Source organism: Orussus abietinus, unplaced genomic scaffold, assembly GCF_000612105.2.
Source record: "Orussus abietinus isolate OABI.00-Male unplaced genomic scaffold, Oabi_2.0 scaffold168, whole genome shotgun sequence".
NCBI lineage: Eukaryota > Metazoa > Arthropoda > Insecta > Hymenoptera > Orussidae > Orussus > Orussus abietinus.
In genome coordinates this window covers 103791-124832 of record NW_019395982.1, presented here as the reverse complement: position 1 = coordinate 124832, position 21042 = coordinate 103791, and the positions used below count along the sequence as shown (strand labels likewise).

General features: G+C 38.7%; 3 protein-coding genes across 6 annotated transcripts; all 3 read left to right on the top strand.

Annotated features, from left to right (window-relative positions):
- The first annotated feature begins 687 nt into the window (after window positions 1–687).
- On the top strand, window positions 688–4691 carry LOC105701324 (tudor domain-containing protein 3). Of its 2 annotated transcripts, none has more exons than XM_012428021.1 (13): window positions 688–821; window positions 945–1038; window positions 1167–1251; window positions 1332–1531; window positions 1616–1763; window positions 1835–2068; window positions 2140–2276; window positions 2362–2610; window positions 2697–2928; window positions 3031–3342; window positions 3478–3591; window positions 3666–3771; window positions 3881–4691. In XM_012428021.1, exons 2-13 carry the CDS (start codon window positions 998–1000, stop codon window positions 4036–4038), a joined length of 2016 nt encoding a protein of 671 aa, XP_012283444.1. In that variant the 5' UTR covers window positions 688–821; window positions 945–997; the 3' UTR covers window positions 4039–4691. The 2 variants fall into 2 exon arrangements, with proteins under 2 accessions (XP_012283444.1, XP_012283530.1); XM_012428107.1 differs by having other exon boundaries at window positions 688–862.
- A 644-nt stretch (window positions 4692–5335) lies between these two features.
- On the top strand, window positions 5336–6720 carry LOC105701438 (eukaryotic translation initiation factor 3 subunit H). The gene is made up of 2 exons (XM_012428216.2): window positions 5336–5736; window positions 5846–6720. Exons 1-2 carry the CDS (start codon window positions 5474–5476, stop codon window positions 6591–6593), a joined length of 1011 nt encoding a protein of 336 aa, XP_012283639.1. The 5' UTR covers window positions 5336–5473; the 3' UTR covers window positions 6594–6720.
- Window positions 6721–7036: 316 nt separating this feature from the next.
- Window positions 7037–17803, top strand: LOC105701182 (coronin-7). Of its 3 annotated transcripts, none has more exons than XM_012427724.2 (18): window positions 7037–7253; window positions 7627–7835; window positions 8182–8330; window positions 8412–8598; window positions 8746–9043; window positions 9197–9452; window positions 9570–9722; window positions 10914–11288; window positions 11805–12426; window positions 12543–12656; window positions 12836–13006; window positions 13083–13521; window positions 13654–13792; window positions 13860–14066; window positions 14152–14287; window positions 14397–14539; window positions 14949–15038; window positions 15150–17803. In XM_012427724.2, the coding sequence occupies exons 2-18, from the start codon at window positions 7676–7678 to the stop codon at window positions 15156–15158; spliced, it is 3648 nt and encodes a 1215-aa protein (XP_012283147.1). In that variant the 5' UTR covers window positions 7037–7253; window positions 7627–7675; the 3' UTR covers window positions 15159–17803. The 3 variants fall into 3 exon arrangements, with proteins under 3 accessions (XP_012283147.1, XP_012283321.1, XP_012283234.1); XM_012427811.2 differs by lacking the exon at window positions 7037–7253 and adding an exon at window positions 7316–7539; XM_012427898.2 differs by lacking the exon at window positions 10914–11288 and having other exon boundaries at window positions 15150–17802.
- The last annotated feature ends 3239 nt before the right edge of the window (window positions 17804–21042 follow it).

The window sequence follows — 21042 nt, the reverse complement described above, 5'->3', positions numbered from 1 at the left end:
AATTACATGAATATAGAACTTTATGTTTCTGCAGTTCCTATTCCTGATACGCTTAAAATTCAAAATTTTCTATGGAATGTACGGAAAATTGGAATGTCAAAGCTTAGATCTTTTTAATGGTTTGCTCCTACTTACCAGTATTCTTTACCCCTTTCTTTGACTAAAATGTTTATTCACAAGTGATGTATACTTTGACCACTTTGAAAAAGTGAGGTTACAGTAGCGCCATCTTGGTCGTGTATTTTATTAGGTATTTCATTTGTAGTTTAACTTGGTAAAGGTGTTGCTGCACAACCCTGGGCAGGACCGCGATCATGCAAACTGACCCATATATAATTCCAATTCCCTAATTTATCGCTATCGCTTATTGTAAACAAACTTTACACCCGTCACTCTCTTAAACCATAAGTATCTAGATCTCGCATAGCAGTGGAAGGGGTAAACTCGAATACCACATGGACCACGTGTGCCGACGGCATTCGGACCCAATCAGATTTTAGACACATATTTATGCAGACAGCCTTACAGTGGAAGGGGTAACGAATACACCACGTGTCCCGACGACTCACCCACACAGTTAAAACCATTCTGCTTACTGAAAATCTGAGAGTGGGAGGTTCAATGCGAGGTCTGGATATATATGGTCTAAGGTCACTCTACTCCAGGCGCGCGCCGTTCTTCCAAAATGGCCGCTCAAGATGGCGACTTGTTCGATAGGCAAGGTGCGGTTCGTTGTGCTTTTATTCATAGTTCTTTCAAAAATTGACAATAGAAGTAATGATTAACGATCAAGCACACTGTCCTTCAATGATATCTTAGAGGTATGGATAGAGGATCAGTTACGTCGAAAGACAATCTTGACGTATGTCCAAATTGGTGAATGTTTATATACAGGTAAGTGTAATACAGATAGGAATGTTAAAATCGGTTGCTCCAACTATCAGGTGAAGGAGACGATCAAGTGGTTGCTAGTCGTTGATCCGCGGATGCCAGGAACATGACAGTTGTCACTATGCAGAAATTGACGGAACAAGGCTGGTGAGTACAATGTTTGCGATATGCAAAGAGATGTCGATCTTTAATATCAGTCTGTAGCGAATAGACAAAATAAATGCTATGTTACATTTTTATTATATTACCCAAAGTCGTTTTATTAATATTTATAGGTATCTGACGGAGCAGGGTTACGATGCAGTGAGCGATTCCGGTAACATAACCGATGTACAAAAGATAATAAAACGTGCTACCGATGTATGTATTAACTTTATTCAAATTGTATGATTTTTATATTTTTATTCATTTATTTAGTACTTATAAAAAGTGCTTTGTAGTATGATTTACGAGAGATTAGCAGCGGAGAAGGAGACCTGAAATCTAGTAATATAGTCTTGCAAATACAAAAGTTACGTAATGTGGCGGCACCAAAGAATAATGAAGAGTCTCGTGCAGCACCACGTATGCTTAAATTGTCATTAACCGATGGACGGAATAATTTCCAAGCTATAGAAATAGAACCCATTTCCTGTTTGAGGTAATGTATAAATTAAATGAGGCATTGCCATTCATGTTAGTGGTCGTAATTATTGAGAGATTGTATGTACTTTCTTCTTTACAGTCTGAACACACCTCCGGGTACAAAGCTATTAATAAAAGCTGGAGATCTGCCGGCATTACATGGTATTATATTATTGAAATCTTCCCATATAGTTAGCATTCTAGGAGGAAAAGTTTCTAATCTTGTAGAAAAATGGGAATTGAACAAAGTGTGTTCTGATTTCTTAACACTTTTACATTTTTCATGTCTGCAACAAATATTACAACCAACATTTTTCAGAAACTGGCATTACACTCAAGAGTGAGATCAATGGAAGAAGGAGGTCCGCCACCATGGATTCCATTTGGGAAAAAAATTGTGAAAGTCTCGGATCAAGACAAAAATTTTAAAGCGTTAGCTGAAAAGGAGAAGGTGAGTAAGGAAAATGCAGAATTTGAGGCACAAAGAAAAGATGCAATCGCTGAAGCAGCTAAACAAGGCAGCAAGAAAGTATTCGGTGGAGGAAACAGGCAGGTATGCAATGAAACGCAAGATATGTTTACATTATTGTGTTTAGAATTCTTTACATATTCTATTTTTTAAAGCTGCTAGACCATGGCGTACAGAGGATAGTGGATCAAGGCTTTTCTATAGAACAGGCTGAGTATGCATTGCGAGTAAATCGAAACAATGTCGATAAAGCATTGAGGTCGTTACAAAGAACCGATAGTAAACAAAACAGGTATTGAATTCATAAATCGTTAAAAAATTTTTATTTGACTTATTTAATTTTCATGTTAATAAATTTAAACTATGACTCGTTACAGTAATACACGTGAAACGCGAGAACCAAGGGGTAAAAGGTACGAGAAGAAAGTAGAAGAGGGTACGGGAAAACCAAGTAGTGGAAAAGTTTCATTGTTTGACTTTCTCGAAAATAAATTGCCTGCACAATTAGAGATGCAAGATGACAACTCACAGCGAAGCAGCACAGTTCAAAGTAGGGATAAAGACAGCAACTGTGATCAGTACGAATTAAAAACCACTGATTACGTACAAGGTCCAAAAGCTGCAAGGTACCAAATCTTCGTCATTAAAATTTTTAGTTATTATTTATAGTATTAAGTAAACAGAAAGTTTACAAATTGTTCATTTTGCACAGAAATCAAAGAGGAAGTCGAAGTTACCAAACAGCGCCAAGGCATGTAGAAGAGTTTAAGTCCAACAAACGAATGGATAGTACAGGTCATAGTTCATCGCAGTATCCACCACATAGTGTCAGTAACACCTCGCATTCAAACAAACCACCAAGATTTCAAAGGAACCAGGAAACCCATAACTATTTGCAGCAGGATGGTGGATATAAAACTAGTTATACTCCCAGAGATCATCAGGTAATTAATTGGAACATATACAATCGAAGTCATACAAATGGATTAAACGTCAGTGAAAATATACAAAAAATAAACATGAACCGTAATAAAATTTCTTTTTAGGTTGAACCTGATTCCCGAAACAAGCAATATTATGATGCAACTGGCAGGCATAATCGTGTGTATCATGATGGAAGTCAAGGTTTAATTCATTCGGAGGCGATTCATAAAATTCCCATAGATAAAAACCCACAGATTAAATATCAGAATACACCGGTTGAAGATAACAATGACAGTAAAAAGGAAAACACGACAAATGGAGACCGAAGAGAGATGAATTATAATGCCAGTCGCTCAGCTAATAATTCTGATGGTATGCCATGGATATGGCGACCAGGTGACAGATGCAAGGCTAAATATTGGGAAGATAATAGAGTACGAACTTTCTTACATTACACCTTTTCAGTGCTTAAAATACTTTGAATCGTTGTTCTTTATATTCTTCTATCGTGCAATTTTAAGAATATGCTTCAAATAACTTATTTGTTTATTTTTGTGTAAATCTTTCAGTATTATAATGCTATCGTGACAGCAGTTTCTGACAGGACGTGTGTGGTACAGTTTCAAAATTTCCATAATTTTGAGGAAGTGTTACAAATTGATTGCATACCTATAACTGATGATGTAAGTGTGGAATTACTGACAGTATCCGATATATTGGAACTGTTTAATGCTTTAATATATTAATCAAATTATAGGATCGACAAGGGGGACAGGGGCATGTGCGAGACTCAAAAAGGCAAGATCAAAGATTAGGTAACCGTCAACAGTCACGTTACGATCAAGGTCACAATCATGTAAATGGTACGTCGATTAGGGTGGAATATTCATAGACCTCCTTTTAATAGATCTACGAAGGAATAACATGCAGCAGGTTTATTTTACAACTTGTAATTCATTGTTAACACAACAGGTATGGAGTTTCGAAGAGGTGGAGGTAGCGGAGGAAATGGAGCTAAGGGGTACAATAAAAGAAGAGGTCAGCAACGAAGTACTCAACCAATATACCAACCACCAGCTCAACGAGGAAATGGTTCTGCGCAAACGCATACTCAGATTAACCCAATATAAATTAACAAATTAGAAATAACTTAGCGAAAGATTTGAGGTTTTGAGGGAATTCCTCGTAGCTGATGTCATAATTCTATTGAAGACTGACCTCACCGAATGCCATCAACGTAGGACTTGAGCAAGGAAACTTTCACTTCCACGGTTATCAAGACTCTCAGCATCCATTCTTCGCATTGGGTTATTCTCAGCCAATTTTCTTGCAAAGGAGGAGCATTAACGGATTAGTAAAGTTTCGCTTCTTGATTTCAATTGCAAAATAAGTATCGTCTTTTGAATTTTACTCCAATTTATACTCTAACCGCATTAAACGCGATTAATGTCGAGATGTGACGTCACTTTCGCGTAATTTAACTATCGTCATAGGACAGTCAATAATCATTGCAATATTTAAAACTACTGTGTTACCGTAAAAACTACAGCGACTTACAAGTGGAACTGTACAGCAAAGTGCCAATCTTGATGTGAGTTCAGCAAGCCGAAATCTTGCTTTCATAGGAAATATACTTTATTAACTTCCAGCTCTGCAAGAGATCTAACACTGTCAACGTTCGTTTATACGTACATGAAAACTCTAAAAGTGAATGTCATTAAGCGAATGTACCAGCAAAATGGATTGTTCAATTTCGAATAAAATACTCAATTTTCTATAAGAACCTTCCTCAAGCTCGGCATTCTGTTTTTAAGGTAATGTAAAAGTGGCGTCAAATAGGTTTCGTTTATGAAACATTTCCCCAAATTGGATGTATCGAATCGTTTCAAATCGTACCACGTGGACATAGAAGCCCTAGTCCTGCATCCATGAAATTTCAATTGTTTTAAATTTGTTTACAGCTATTTTATACATTTAAAAAAAAAAGAGATTTCATGGGTGTCAGGACCTCCCTTATAGCCTCCATATTTAAGTTGTAAAGTTTGAAACGATTAGGTAGATCCAGTTCAGAAAAAAGTTTCATGAACGATTGGCTCCTCGGATGCAGGTTTCACATCCTCTTAACAAAAGCATGATTCGGAAATAATGTTTGCTGTGTAGATAGAATAGTATCGTAAATTCCGTACTCACATCTTTGTAATATTTAAATGGCCAGAAGACAATTTTTTAATGCTACAAATGTACGAGTCTAAAATTTTATTAGAACGTTATGTCGGTTCAAACTTCCATATGACAAAGAAAATGTCCATGCTAAATGTAAACTAGTTTCGGTGGGTGACTACCAGGTGGAAGAGATTCGTTATAGCTGTATAATGTGAATCATAGGCACCTTTCAGGTGTTTTACTACTCTGTGGTTAATTCACCGCTTTGAGCAGCACTGTCTGTGAAACGTTCTTTCTAACCTCAACGTTTGACCCAACCCTGACGCGTCGTCTATTGAAAGCAGATGGTATAATTGATAAAAGTGTTGAACGTATCTTGAAGGAAATATCGTTAACGTAAAAATGGGTACGAGAGGACAAACTAGAAGAATACAAGAGACGGAACCACGCGTCGACTACGTACAATGCGAAGGTTTGACGGTAATGAAAATGGTTAAGCATTGCCACGAAGAGTCAATGAGTAACATGGACGTTGTACAAGGGGCCCTGCTGGGTTTAGTTGTGCAGAATCGTTTGGAAATTACTAATTGCTTCCCTTTCCCCAAACACGATGATATTACGGATGAGGATGAGTATCAGTGCGCCATGATGCGGAGGCTGCGCAGGTATGGATTGTTTCGAAACGATTACTGTACTTATGTTTATATCGTATAGCCGTTGAGCGTTTTCTCATATTTTAACCAATTTAAATGCATCAAACCAACCTTCTTTCAGAGTTAACGTAGATCACTTTCACGTCGGGTGGTATCAGAGCGCCGATGTTGGTAATTTCTTGAATTTGCCACTGTTGGAATCGCAGTATAACTACCAGACTTCTATTGAGGAATCGGTTGTTGTAATTTATGATACTGCAAAATCGGCTAGAGGCTTCTTAACATTGAAGGCGTATCGTTTGACTCCTCAAGCAATTCAGATGTACAAAGAGGGGGAGTTCACACCAGAAGCTCTACGTACACTCAAGATTGGATATGAAACGCTGTTCGTCGAAGTTCCCATTGTCATAAAGAACAGCAATTTAACTAATATTATGATGTCGGAGCTTGAAGAAATGGTTCCAGAGGAAGAAGGTTCAAAATATTTGGACCTTGGTACTGCGACGGTCTTGGAAACCCAATTGCGCTGTTTAATGGACCGAGTGGACGAACTTAATCAAGAAGCTATGAAATTCAATCGTTATCAACATTTGGTTATACGTCAACAGCAAGATAAGAACAGACTGCTATTAAAGAGAGCTCAAGAAAATGCTGCTAGGGCTGCGAAAGACGAACCACCGCTTCCAGATGATGATATTAACAAATTGATCAGACCGTTGCCTGTTCCTCCAAGGTTAAACCCTATGATCGTTGCGGGACAAATCAGCACATACAGTCAGCACATTTCCCAATTTTGCTCTCAGAGTTTGGCAAAATTATATATTACTCAATGTCTTCAAAATGCTAAAGAATCAAAGTCCTCCAACTGATTGTAATTCCTTCATCTTTTCTAATAATCTAAATTACTCGACCTCCCAATGTTAATGTATTATTTGACATTAGGTGTGAACTTGTCGAATTCTTGAGCAGAGGAAAAAGTAAATATTGTTTAAAGAATGATGTTCTAATTATTGCCAATTTTTCCCTTACAATTTAACAATTTCAACTATATCCTTAGAACATGTTTTGGATGCGTCCGACTTTAGGCGTGAGATCCAATAACCGAAATAATATTTTGATTCGGGGTATAAGACCGCTAGAATAATAATAAATATATAATTGATAAAGAAAAAAGAAAAATCACAGTCGAGATAAAATAATATTATGTGCAAATATTATACATGTAGAAAACTGCGTATTGCACGATGTATTATACTTACCCAACCCTGGGCGTTCCCATTGGTGGGCAGGTTTCCCCTAGTTTCCCCTAGTCTTCCCGTTCTCGTGCGTTTCCGGGTCGTTCCGTCTGTCAAGCCGACGGTGCCCGATCGTCTGCGACGACTTGCGACGGCTTGCCGACGGCCGACGAGGACAGACGAGGACGAGACGCCTACTACCGTCTGCTGTTTATATCGCTTTTTTAGCGCGATTTCCTGCCGACTCCTGACGAATTCGAGAGTCACTGCGAACGTCAAGCCTCCCAGCACTCGGTGAGCATCCCTGTATTCCTGCTGACGCCGTATTTGACGATAAATATCGCTTGAGCGGAGTGTAATCAATTTTTTCCACGGCACGTACAGTGGTTAAGGGTGGGGTGAACCTCACCCCCCAAAAAATATTAGTCATGCACAGCTTTGCTCTCCGCAACACGTATACAACATAAAAAGAGCATTCACTGGATAATCGGCTCTTGGTGATGCCTTTTATTGTATCCTAGCAAGTTCCTCTCCAAGTTGCCACTTTGATTGACAGATGCTTTGGCCGAGTAGCACTTTGGTACTATTCTTGCGATATGTCACGGGATACACTTCTTAATATTATTTGTAACCGGTGAGATTGATTTTCTATTACCGTAATCTACAGGTTACATGATTTAAAACGAAGTTTTGACGGAGCCAAGAGAAGCATCAAAATGGCGTGGCGGTTCAAAGCATCAAAATACAAGAATGCGGCACCAATCGTGCCTAAACCTGAAGCCTGCATTCGAGACATCTCCGTTGGATCGTACCAAACATATGGGAACAATATTACTGCTTCCGCTGCATTTATGGCATTTAATGTAGATCATAACGGTAAGGACCGAGGCTGGCCTTGACTTTATACTTCGCTTCAGGGTCGGTTATTTTTAGGGATATCCAATAATGTTAATTCAATAAAGCTAGGGAGGTATATACGGGTAATGTACTGGGTGTGCAGAAAGTATACAGTGACAAGAAACAGATTGTGTTCTTCATTGAAATTAGAAAATATATGTGCTAATTGTTAATTTAAATTAAATATGAAATTACATAGATGCTGAAAATAATTTTTGCATTTATGCCACAGGAATATTGAATAAAACGTGAAATTAATGTTTTCTGTATTGGAAATAATGGTTTTTTTTTCTTTTTATATATATTATTAATATTCTTCTCTCAGGATCTAGTTTGGCTGTACTTCCGCTCGATGACTGTGGCAGAAAAAGCAAAACCATGCCGTTGCTTCATGCTCATGCAGATACCGTAACGGATATGGATTTTTCCCCATTCCACGATGGACTACTCGCCACTGGATCGCTGGACTGTCTTGTAAGTTTATGACATTTTAATTTGCTCTATTTATTTAATTGTAGAGAATTTATTATCTATTCTAATAATGTTGAATTGTAGGTCAAATTATGGCACATTCCAGAAACAGGCTTAGAGGAATCTTTGTGCAATCCTGAATGTACGTTTTCACATAGACAAAGACGAGTGGAAACGGTGCATTGGCATCCAACTGCTGAACACCTTCTTACAACTGCATCGTACACTAATTTATCCTTATGGGATGTACTGTCGCAGCAAGAACTATTTTGTAAGCATTTGCATCTTTGTGACAGTTCTGTGACAAAATTTGTATACAGGCGATATCGATACAAGTGTTAAAACTGGCACATTTATTGTGATTATTTAAGAAAAGGATGAGTGTTGTGAAGTTAATTCTTTTATTTTTTCCATTAAGCTACTAATGTCCATGCAGAGGTGATTCAGTCGCTGAGTTGGAAGCAAGACGGTACGGTCTTGGCGACCTCTTGCAAAGACAAACAAGTCAGAATCATCGACCCTAGAGCATCTGAGTGTGTAATCAACACTGCACAGAGTCATCAGAACATAAAGGATTCCAGAATCGTTTGGCTTGGCAACAGTGAACGAATACTCACCACAGGCTTTGATGCCGCTAGACTTCGTCAAGTTTTCATCAGAGATATAAGAAACTTTGGAGAACCCATTAAGACGTTGGAGTTAGATTGCAGTACAGGGTAAATATCGTAGACAAGTTTAAGAAATCCAGTATACAGAAACAATATCTAGGTTGCAGAAAAATATTACGAATTAATCTAGAAGTATGAGAGTAGTTTCATTGTCTCGGCCATTTCTTAATTCAAATATGAACTCAAAACGTTTCATGGCAGAATTTTGATGCCGCTGTTCGATCCTGACACCAACATGCTGTTCCTAGCTGGCAAGGGTGACACGACAATTGTATATATGGAAGTAACCGAGAAAGATCCATACCTTGTGGAAGGTATTCGACATAGCGGAGAACAAACAAAAGGAGTTTGTTTAGTTCCGAAGAGAGCCCTCAACGTTATGCAAGCTGAAGTTAACAGATTATTACAACTCACCTCTAGCATGGTTATTCCTATTACGTATCAGGTCCCAAGAAAGGTAATTGTCGCGTCTTGCTTGAAACTGAAATGTATTTTAATTTTTTTTACTTTTGCCATCTTGTTTTTTACATTTTTCTGATTACTGCTGTATGTAAATTGCAATCTGATTTTTCAGACTTATCGAGATTTTCATGCAGATATATATCCAGAAACGTCAGGTTGTGTTTCGCGTAATACTGCAGTGGCTTGGATTAAGGGTAACAATGTTCCAGTACCCAAAATATCCCTTGACCCTGCTAAAAGAACAAAAGGAGAAGAACCGATCACGGTAAGTAATGTTTTATTTTTATATACACGAATTTCTGTGGTGTGAAATTATGTAAATGCATGCTGTGCATTTTCCATTTATTCATGTCGAATGCAAATGATTTATAAAGCCAACATTAGTGTTTTGTAATTCCTATATCTGGCATTTGCACTAAGTAATACATAGTTTATTTCAATGGATTACGTCATCGATACCGTTACTTATTCAGTAGAGGTAAAATTTTAAGCCTTTAAATAGTTAAATGAAATTTATGGTTGTAAGTCGTACTTTAATTCTGTTATATAAACATTCATGGATAGCCTACAAATAGACCTAACATGTTCTTAACACAATGCTGTTAACGATCAGATTTATATACGTTAAAACAATGTCATAGATTTGCGACCACCTATTTACCATTATCAATTTAGAGATTCCATGAGACCCATTGAAAACTGCAATGACGTACCATCAACTGAAACAAATATTGTGACGTTCATAGTATTATTTACGTTTTCTAGTGTTTTCTCGTATAAATGTGCTGCTCCTTAATGTACTCCGAGAGTTGGAAATAACGATCACTGCTACTAGATACAGTCATACAGTTTAGATTAATGGAAACCTGATGTTGTAAATAATGTAAAAGAAAGTTATTTCCAAATCCCAAAGTACATCGTGCACTTTGCAGTGAGCTGTAAGTGCTTATTCTAGCTGTGCTTAGTCATAATCTTTTATACGTTCATGACAGTTCCGTTGCTCACGCCTTTTGTATATATTTTCTTTTCACATTTCAGATCCTCCTAATGTATTTAATAGTTTATGCGTTAGCACTGTTCTGCGCGTTATTCCTGGCACGTGTAATTTAGCTGATGATCGATGTTCAGTAGTTTATTCCGTGTAAGTAACATTAAGTTTCGCCGTGTGTGACTTAGAGGTAATGTAGAAGTTTGCTGCGAGCCTGCATTATAAACATGCGAAGAATACAAAAGTGATATAAGTCGGACTTTTGTCGAGCTCGCGGCTAAAATGCATTGGCGCGAAACTCTTCCAAGTTCTTCGCTATCTCAATTTGGAGCTCTGCTTTTTCTAACGTAACCATTTGTAGCTACATGTGCGTAGTAGTAGATGATTCGAGTAATGCCAGTGGATAGACAATTACATTGCAACGTGATCGACAAGGACGTTTCATTAAGCAGTTTCCCGTACCTCCAGGTGCACAGAGGGAATTTATCAGCATTGAAAGAGAGTCATAAAGAGGTTAAGGTGGAACCTGCGAAAGAGTCTAAGTCGCACATAATCGTTGCTCCGAAAGGCTTCACTAAGGCTCCACCAATCGTTCAAGAAAAAGAGAAAAAGCCAGAGATACTCGAGACTGAGAAGTGCGAAGATTCTAGAAGAGTCGAGACGGATGACGAGAAAGCAAAAGTGCAAAATGGTCAAACCGTGCCTCCGAAACCACTGCCCAGGGCTTCGAGAGCCAATAGTCTTTCCGATGATGAGCCCAAGCCAGTGGCTAGACCTCGCACGTCACCCAGTCCTGGAACCGTCGTTACATCTGTCGTTCCAAATTCACTCGGAGGATACAAGGTTCGAATTATGTTGAACTGTCAAAATTGAGATACTAGTATTTATCAGATTAGTATATCGAACATCGCTGTACAGAACTCTGTGACCCTACCTCATTCGTATGTTGTGTGTACTTTTGTGTACATATCTTAACCCGATTGCATTTTATTTTATAGTTTAGTAATCTAGTTTCTTTATATAATGATATATGATAATAGTTAAGATAAGATTAGGAGTATCGGATATATCGAAATGTTGTGTTTCGAGGTAGTTGATATGCATATACCTCTTATGGGATGCTATGATAGAATAAGATATTAGTAATGTTGAAATAAGTACGTTAGATAGGTATCAGGAACATGAGTCGTATAAGTATAACACTAATGTAGTCTTACTAGCAGTATTTTATCATAGCGATCAGTTTTATAACTATTCGTACAAGTGTTAAACATTTCATATGACTTACTGAAGCAATGTTATTTTTTTTAACCACAGTATTTATATAGATGTTTAATCGAATGCATTTTTCTGTCGCAGCCTCGCCTTGGTCCGAAACCCTTCCAAGCAGTGTCGGGGGTACAGGAATTCTCATTCGACAAGGTTTTCTCCGTACCAGTTGCTCCTAACAGCGAGAGCAATGGGTATGCCAACGATAACTCTGGACCACCAGAAAATCAAGATACGGACAAGTCTCCGACATTTGATCACGAACGAATTAAGGAAGCCGAGAACGGAAAGAGCGATTCCAGTTCCATAGAAGAGGACGCTAATTCGAGCGATTCAGGGTACAAACCGAAGACACCGAGCACTGCGGAGAGGCGAAAGATGTTCGAGACTAAAGTTAAGGACGAGTCACCGGAAGCGGAAGAGCCGGGAAGCTTTGAGCGCGGTATTTCGAACAGAAACTCCATTGCTGAAAGGAGACGACTTTATGAGAGTCGTTCGGTCTCGGTGACCGATGGTAATTTAGCTGAAAAGACCATGGGCTCGCCCACAGCGATCAGAAGAAGAGACTCTTTCAAGGCGAGAAACGAAATCATCAAAGAAGATGAACCGAAGAAGCCTTCTCCTGTGCTGCGTCAGCAAAGTATGGACCCAAGATTGGAGAAGCCGGAGCCTACCATGACACCGACACCGAAAAGGACGTCAACCGTCTTTGGTAAAAATTTGAATGCTCTAAATTAACTCTTGATTATTATTGAAAATATTCTCAATTCTTGAAATGGGCTTTGAACACTCCTAGGTGAATAATTTCTCCGGTGTGTATTTTTGCAGGCAGAGTCTCAAAATTCAGACATCTCAAGGGAACTCCTGGACATAAATCAACGCATATCGAAAATATCAGAAATATAAGTAGACAGATATCTGGAGAATGTGATGGTTTTCATGGTGAGTGCGTTGGAATGTTTATGTCGGGGTAATAATTAATTAGGTTGACCGATGGTTGTGTACGTTGTCGATTTTATGTTGAACACTGTATGTGAGGGAAAGGTGTTGATGCATGCACTTTGTGTTTTAATTTATTATAAATTATGTAATTATTATGTTAAGTGATTATTCCATTTCAGCTAATTCTGACCGTGTGGCTGTACCTTTAAGTGGACCTGGAGGCAAGATTGCGGTGCTAGAATTAAAGAAAACTGGAAGATTGCCTGATGGCGTAATGCCAGCGTTAGTTCACGGGGCCACTGTTATGGACTTTCAATGGGACCCCTTTGACAATCAACGTTTAGCAGTTGGTAATATCTTGTATATTAGTTTTACATGTAAAAGGCGTTCTTACTAATGAAACTAATGAATTTTTATCCACGAAAGCTTGTGACGATGGCATGATTCGACTGTGGGAGATCCCTGACAATGGCTTAACGGAGCCCACTAATGAACCTCGATTCACGATCGAAGCACACACGGATAAAATCTATCTGATCAAGTTCCATCCAATGGCAACAGACGTGTTGGCGTCGGCTTCTTATGACATGACGATTAAAATCTGGGACCTCTCTCCATTGACGGCTTCCGGTTCCGCTGTTGCAAATATAACCCTAAATGGCCACACGGACCAGATTTTCAGCTTGGCGTGGTCACCTTGTGGTCAATATCTTGTCAGCGCTTGCAAAGACGGTAAACTTCGGTTGTATAAACCTAGAAGTAGCGATGTGCCCATCAAAGAAGGAAAAGGACCAGTTGGGACGAGGGGAGCCAGAGTTGTGTGGGCTCTCGATGGAAGATACGTCGTGGTGATGGGCTTCGACAAGTAATTATCACTCTATATAAAAATTAAAATTATATTCTACTGGTTTTACAAAGACAATGGTGGTGATAAAATGATGCTACATACTTTATACAAGGACAGTGAACTAACGAGTGATCCCCATTATTTTTTTAGAGTCTCGGAGAGGCAGATTCTTGTTTTCAAGGCGGACAATCTTAACACTCCTTTGAACACAGTTGGGTTAGATGTCTCGCCAGCGATATTGATGCCGTATTATGACGAGGATAGCTCAACTCTGTTCCTCACAGGTCGAGTGAGTATAGAAACATTGTTCAATTAATTTCTTTAGATCCTCCGATAACCTTGATGGTGCTCTTCAGGGTGATTCGACGATCTATGCTTTTGAGGTTACGGAAGAAGCTCCATATATTTGTCCACTCAGTCACCATCGCTGTGCGAGCTTGCATCAAGGATTGTCTTTTCTGCCGAAAAATAAGTGCGATGTCGCTGGTGTTGAATTCGCTTCAGCATTGAGATTAACGAATAACACGATAGAGCCGTTGAGCTTCACTGTGCCGCGTATTAAGGTATGACTGGGGACTCGTTAAATATATGTTAAAAAATTATCAATCTATGGAAAATGAAACTCTTACCGCTAATGGTTATTTACAGAGTGAGCTCTTCCAAGATGACTTGTTTCCACCTACCAAGGTGATGTGGAAACCAACTATGACATCGACAGAATGGTTCAGTGGAGCCAATAAGCAAGCTCCAAGAATTAGCCTCAAGCCGCCAGGCATGGATTGTCGTAAGTTTTTATTCTCTCTTTATTCTGATTTGAAATGAAAGTTAGATGTGCATTAGTAAGGTACTTTTAAGAAATATTTAGATTTTATTTTTATGATTGGCTTCTTCAGTTACCGAGAACCAAGGTCAAGGGGTAGCAACTGCCCCGGTAGCAGCGAAGCAGTCCACAGGTGCAAGTGGTGCATCGCAACTTTCCAGTAGAGTAGGCTGGAATCCAGACACAGCGGTGCAAGTAAAATCGAGGCTGGAAGAGGTGAGTCAGGAACACTATTGTTCTTTGCACGTTTCACAGTAAAATTCCTTCCTTTCATGAAATATTCAAAACATTCTCATTCTTTACTTTAAACCCTGAAAAAAAAAGAAAGGAAAACGTTTTGCCTTTGGGTAGTTCATCGTAATAATAAAACCAATACAGATATTACTGAATATAATTAGAGGATAAATTGGAATTCAAGCTTCGTAAGTTTTACTTGATCGATATGAAGGACCGATCTGAAAATAATTGCTATTGAAGCACAGTGTCAGTTGTAACCGGTAAATGAAAAGTACTTTTAATTTGTTCCGCAAATGGATTTCATTTGTATCGGAAGAACTAAGTTTCTTGGTCACCAGAACGCTTACACTCGATTATTGTATTGTGTGTATTATGTGCTGTGTGGTAGATCCAAAAGTCGATGAGCAACATTGTGGGGGATGTTATTTGCTGCACATTGGAACAAGACCACATGGATGGTGTGGATGAGCACGAATGGGTAGGTCGTTGTCTTGCTAAAATCTTCATATTAAATAACTCGCTTCGTTCTTTTTTCTTAAATTTTCCTGCAAATCACCAGGAATAAATCTTGTCTGGTTTGATATTACAGGACGAGTGAGCTGAGCGTGCAGTGGGTAATTTAAGTGTAAGGCAAAGCGAGTCATAGTAGTGAGATCGTGATATGTATTCGGTAAGTGATCCACCATGAAGACGCACAACGGCGTCGGCTCCGCTGGGGCTAAGAATTATTTATAATTATATAGATGATACGTATAAGTGCGTGTTCGCGGTGCGAGTTTTTGAACGGGAGGCTTTAACATCTCGATTTAGGCGTATGTACGTATGTACGCGTGCAAATGTGTTCGTAGGAAGGTATTCAAGGCCGATCTCTTATTTTCATCGGCCGAGCCATAAATGAGGTTCCGCATGATTAATTTCCATATTCTGCTCGATATTAGGCTCGAAACTTTGTTCCTTTTTATAATTTCTTCACCTTGCCGTGCATCTAAATACTGGTGACCTAACCTGATCAAAAGTTAGATGAGGACTCCCTCCATCTGTGAATCCTGTCACTTGGTTCACAGGAATCCATGATTCAACCGAATTTAATATTTACGTCTTTGTCTGTCAACGGAAAAGGAAAAACTGGATATTAAATTTGCCAGATGAGGAGTCCGTAAATTCTCTTAGACTTTCCGTCATCTTATACGTTCTTCGATGTTACGTTACTGTTAGACTTAACCGTCATTCCAAGGCAGCTGACTGTTTTGCCAAGCATCCTTGGCAGATTAGATTTCATTGAGTTTAATCGTATTAAAAGTATTGCAATAATGGTGTCGCTACATGAATTTGCGTTGTAATAACCTAATTTTTAAAGAACATTTTTCTATCACGGCCCATTCGAATTTTGCAGGAAGCGGAAGTTTCGTGCAAATTAAATCGAGTTAGGATGTGAACGTCTCAAAACTAGTATTGCAGTTTATACTATTATGAGAACAATGTAGATTATAAAATTATACGCATGCATTATGTTACGATAAGTTATCGGACAGTCTCTCGATTCTCTTAGCTTCCTTTCTAGTTGAATGATGCTTCTTTAGTTACTGCCTTGATAGATATATAATAAACGCAAGGAATTCTCGTGGCGATCCCATTCTCGAGGACTGTTCTCTAAATGAAGTATTAGAAATGAAATTGGCAGTATTAGGACGAACGATCTAGCGTGGTTTTCGTTCCAAGCAATCAGTATGGGATATTTATCGCCTATTGATCGGCTCTTTGGTATATAAAATGCTCAAAAGCGTGGAAATGAATTAATCAATTAGCCGAAATCGCGAGAGAAGTCGAAGCGACTGCAATTTTTGTAATACTCCCCGTATTTAGGACAATTCCTTCGGTCACGTACTGAATTTTATATAATACTCCATTAATGGGTGATCTTTCCTTTAATCAGATCGAGCGTATTCTTACATGGCGTTTAAATATTTTCCAACTAACAATAAGATTAACATCCTCGTCGAATAAACGTCAGCATGTTGTATACCGTATATTCGTAAATGCCAGACATATGCTTGACTTTTATTTCTATTAGTTTTTCCGTCTTATCACGTCATTATACATTAGAAGCCTAATCATTGCCCGAAGAAAGCTTTTCGCTGAGTTGCTTTATATATCATGTAAATCAATACATTCCTCGAGTCTTGTGTAATTAATAAGAGCGTAAGGGAGACGAGAAATCGTACCAGTGGCCATAGAAAAGCTCGTTAATCAGCTCTGCTTTATATTTAAGTGGTACTCGTTAGTTTGCAGGTAGAATTTTCTACAAATTTTCGAGCCACGGCGAGACTCGAATTTAATTATTCACGGATTTCTTTCTTTTTAGTAATTATGGATCGTAGTAACACTTATTGCGGGATATTATTTCTCATTCCAAAGTGCTGCCTTCGGAGAGGAAGTCCCAAAGAGAGATAAGTTTAATCAGTTAGAATTTTGTAAATAATATCTAGGTCATCGGATGCCTATTTTTCTGTCGGACCTTATCGATAGAGTTTAAATTTTGATATCGATCTTAGAGGAGGCGGTGAAATTATTTATTCAACCGATTGCTTATTGCGCGTTAGGGTCTCGAGTGGGTGTTTCAGTAAGTCTCGTTAAATTCACGCTCCGTATCCTTGAAAAGTACTTTGAAAGGTTATGGGTAACCCGATACCCAAATTTTGTAGGTTAGGAGTTAAGTTTCGATGAGTCGATGAGTGGTGGTCCTTTTTTGCTGATACTGCGGAGTAGTAATTTCCTGAGATTAAGGGGTTTATAATTAATATCGAAGGGATGGACAAGATCTAAATATTCCCTGCAAACCATCGACTAGTTTTCAGGAAATCTTCCAATTGAAATGATCAACGCTTTCCGTCGATGTATTAAACACGTACTTGTATCATGTTCTTGATTCTTGGGAGAATATTAATCGTTACTTAATGAATTTTTCTGTACGATATATTTGACAGAGTTATCGCAACTAAATAACAAAGTGATCGGGACTGTTTTACTTTGAGCCTAGAAAGCTGCCTTTTTTACTTATCTATCAACGTTTTTAATCCTTTAAGGAGATGCGAAAGTGGTATCCGAAAGATCAATCGTTTATGAAACTTTTCTACGAACTAGGTGTACCGGATCGTTTTAAACTTTACTACATAAACATGGAGGCGATGACGTAGGTCTGGCACCCATAAAATTTAATTTGTTATAAAAAATTTTGAAAATATCTATAAACAAATTAAAAAAAAAATTGAAATTTTATGAGTGTTAGTACCTTCTTTATAGCCTCCATATTTACATTGTCAAGTTTGAAATGATGCGGTACATCCAGTTCGGAGAAAAGTTTCAAAAACGAGACCTCTCTGACGTCACTTTCACATCACCTTAACGATGGGTTTATATTACTGGATAATTTTAGAATGTACTGCATGGGTGGTCATAGATTCTAGATCATTACGCTGAAGTCATTTCATGTCGAGGAACTGTGTATGACGTGTGTAAGGAGGCGAGGCACGTAAAGAAACTCGGGATGAGTTTCGCGCCAAATGCATTTAAGCGCGGCTCGAAACGTTAGCAAGCTTTGGTCCTCGAGATGCTTTTTGCAATTTTCTCTTTCTCCTTCCCCTCCCGCGAAATTTCTATCTTAATTTCCCTGAAAAGTCCATTTCCGACTTACGAAAAGACTGCGTAAAATGGCTTATAGGTGCGCGCGGGCGAGAATAATGTAATCGCTTTCAAATTAGAATTTAATTCGATCGAATCATTGAGGATTCAGGCGGCTCTCGAGTATCTAGCATTTAGTTAGAACGAAGCGTTTGTTCCGCGAGTGAAACTGAAGGATCGAGTGGCGTGGTTGAGGGAAAGTAAGGTTATGGCAGAGAACGGTCTGCGGTGTGCATTTAGGGACATTAAGGGGCTCGAAAATAACCTTTTGCATTCGTCAGATTGAAGTTGCCGTTAACAATAAACGATGACCATCACTATTGAAACGAAAACTTAACATCTTATCGATTAGAAATTACAGAAATTCATTAACTGAGAAATCGGCGTCCGTGAGAAATTTTCGATGAAAAAGCGACGCCATCTTGAAATTTAAACGTGAATTGCCGTATGACGGAAAGGTTAGTTTCGAACCACGTTAAGGTGACATGAAAGGGTCATTCCATATATATATATGAAAACGTCAAAATATTTATAAAACTTTTTTCCAAACCGAGTATACCGAATAATCTGAAACTAGGAATCTGAATTTAGGACCTCGATGATCACGTGTTAAAGTTTCAAATTATTCGGTGCACCCAGTTTGGAGAAAAGTTTTATAAAAATATTGACTTTTTGATATACATATGTTACCGTGAATGACCGAAATTGGAGAATGTCGACTTTCACCGGTGAATGTCAACAGATACCAAATACGTCGGTGAAAGATCGAATATTTCATTACATTGTTGTACATTCGGACCCTCTCCAGTGTGTGTCGACAATCACAGATATTAGTGCATGATGAATGTCAACATTTACCGGTGTAAGTCAGAAATAAGGGTATTTAGCAAATATTTCGCACATACACTAAGCGACTATGTGAATGTTGACATTCACCGGTGAAAGTCGACATTCTCCAGATTTCGGTGTTTCACTGTAACACATATATACATGACACCTTAGATTGAAATGTGCGTTGAGTGTGAAAGTCGTTAGTATAATTATACTAATTAGGTACCGAGCGAACACGCTAAACACGTTAGAAAGTAAGAGCTAGAATTAAGCATACTTGCGCATTTGTGCACTATCGATAAGCATGGAAGAGGTAGGCGAGAGAAGAGAAGCATTTCTTACGCTCGAGCGGCCATCTAGCGGCCGCCGATGTAACCGATTTTACACTTTTACACCTTTCTCATTCCTACCGGAACACCCGTACCTATACTCGGTACTGGCGCTGCTCGAGTTTCTAAGACACTAGTAGACTAGTTTGATTAAGAGATATTTTTAGTACGGGGCGTTCTCACAGGCCGGAGAACAGACAGTTCTCGCTTTGCGACCTATCTTTGCTAATTCTCATGCTCAGAATTTCTGTTTTAACCCTTTAATTACGGCGGAGTTGGACGTGGAGGTGTACCACCATGAACTAGTATAAGGAGACATAACGTCAATGGTCGGTTCCGCAGAAAGTGACCCTAGAATCGGGACCTAGGATCTCAGAATTTCGCTGATCTAACGATGCGAGCGCTACTCGCGGTAAATGAGGGAACTCCAATCTACGTCACCGAAACATCTCCTATCGACGTAAATCACCTGAAATGCTTTTAATTTTGCTATTAAGGTACACAAAGCTTATCGATAATCCGCGCATGATAGAATGTGATGTTTTTAACGTGATAAAGACTAGCGGACCCGCTAATAAACGAACATTTTTAACATCGAAATTTCATCCAGAAGGCGCTCTCGGCACTGGATCGGAAAAAATCTGAAGATCTTGGACACCTAGAGTGGGAACGATTTCAATATACGGAGTTGTATCTCCTTATACTGCTTCGTGGGTAATATTTTATATGAATACGATGTGTATTTGTCACTTTGAATATAAGGGAATGAAGGGGGCCACTATGGTGATGCTTCGTAAAAAACGTCGATCATGTGGAAGTCACTATAGTGGCGTTTCGTAATTAAAGGGTTAAGGTAATGTGAACGTGACGTCAAAGGGGTCTCGTTTATGAAACTTTTCATCTAAGTGGGTGCACCGAGTCGGTTTAAATTTTACAATATGAATATGGAAGCTTTAAAGAAGGTCCTCAACCCCGTGAAATTTCAATTTTTGTTTTTAATTTGTTTATAGGCGTTTTTGACATTTTTTTTATATTTTTTATAAGGAATGAACTTTCACGACGGTCAGGACCTTCTTTATAGACTCCATGTTTACGTTGTAAAGTTTGAAACGATTCGGTACACCCTGTTTAGAGGAATGTTTCATGAACGATTCACCCCTCGCATGTCACTTTCACATTCCCTTAAAGATGACGAGACGGCTGTTAAGAAACCATATTCATACCTTATAACAAGTAACAAACTTCTTGTATCACATTCATGGCGTTTCGAAAATGCAACGTAAACCATTTTGCCAGTAAATGAGTTAATCATAAAGGTTAGGTGCGAGTAACGACCATAGTTTTTCTGGTGCTACGTCCCCTCGCGAGGGAACAAGAGTAAGCATTGAAAATTCAAATGAAATAACACGGACGAATGGCAAGCAAGTCCTCCAAAAGAAAATAGAAAGGGATTTAGGAAATATTTGTAACTGAGGTCAGGACCAAATTTAAGGTTAGGATGAAAAGTGTAACGAGAAGAGGTCTTGCTTGCGAGTCGCCTTAATGTTCAATGCTAGCACGCAAGTCAAGTCATCGAGTCGTAAGAGAAATCAGGTGCCAAAACGTTATGATATTCGACAGGGAGAAGGGAGAACGAACTAGACT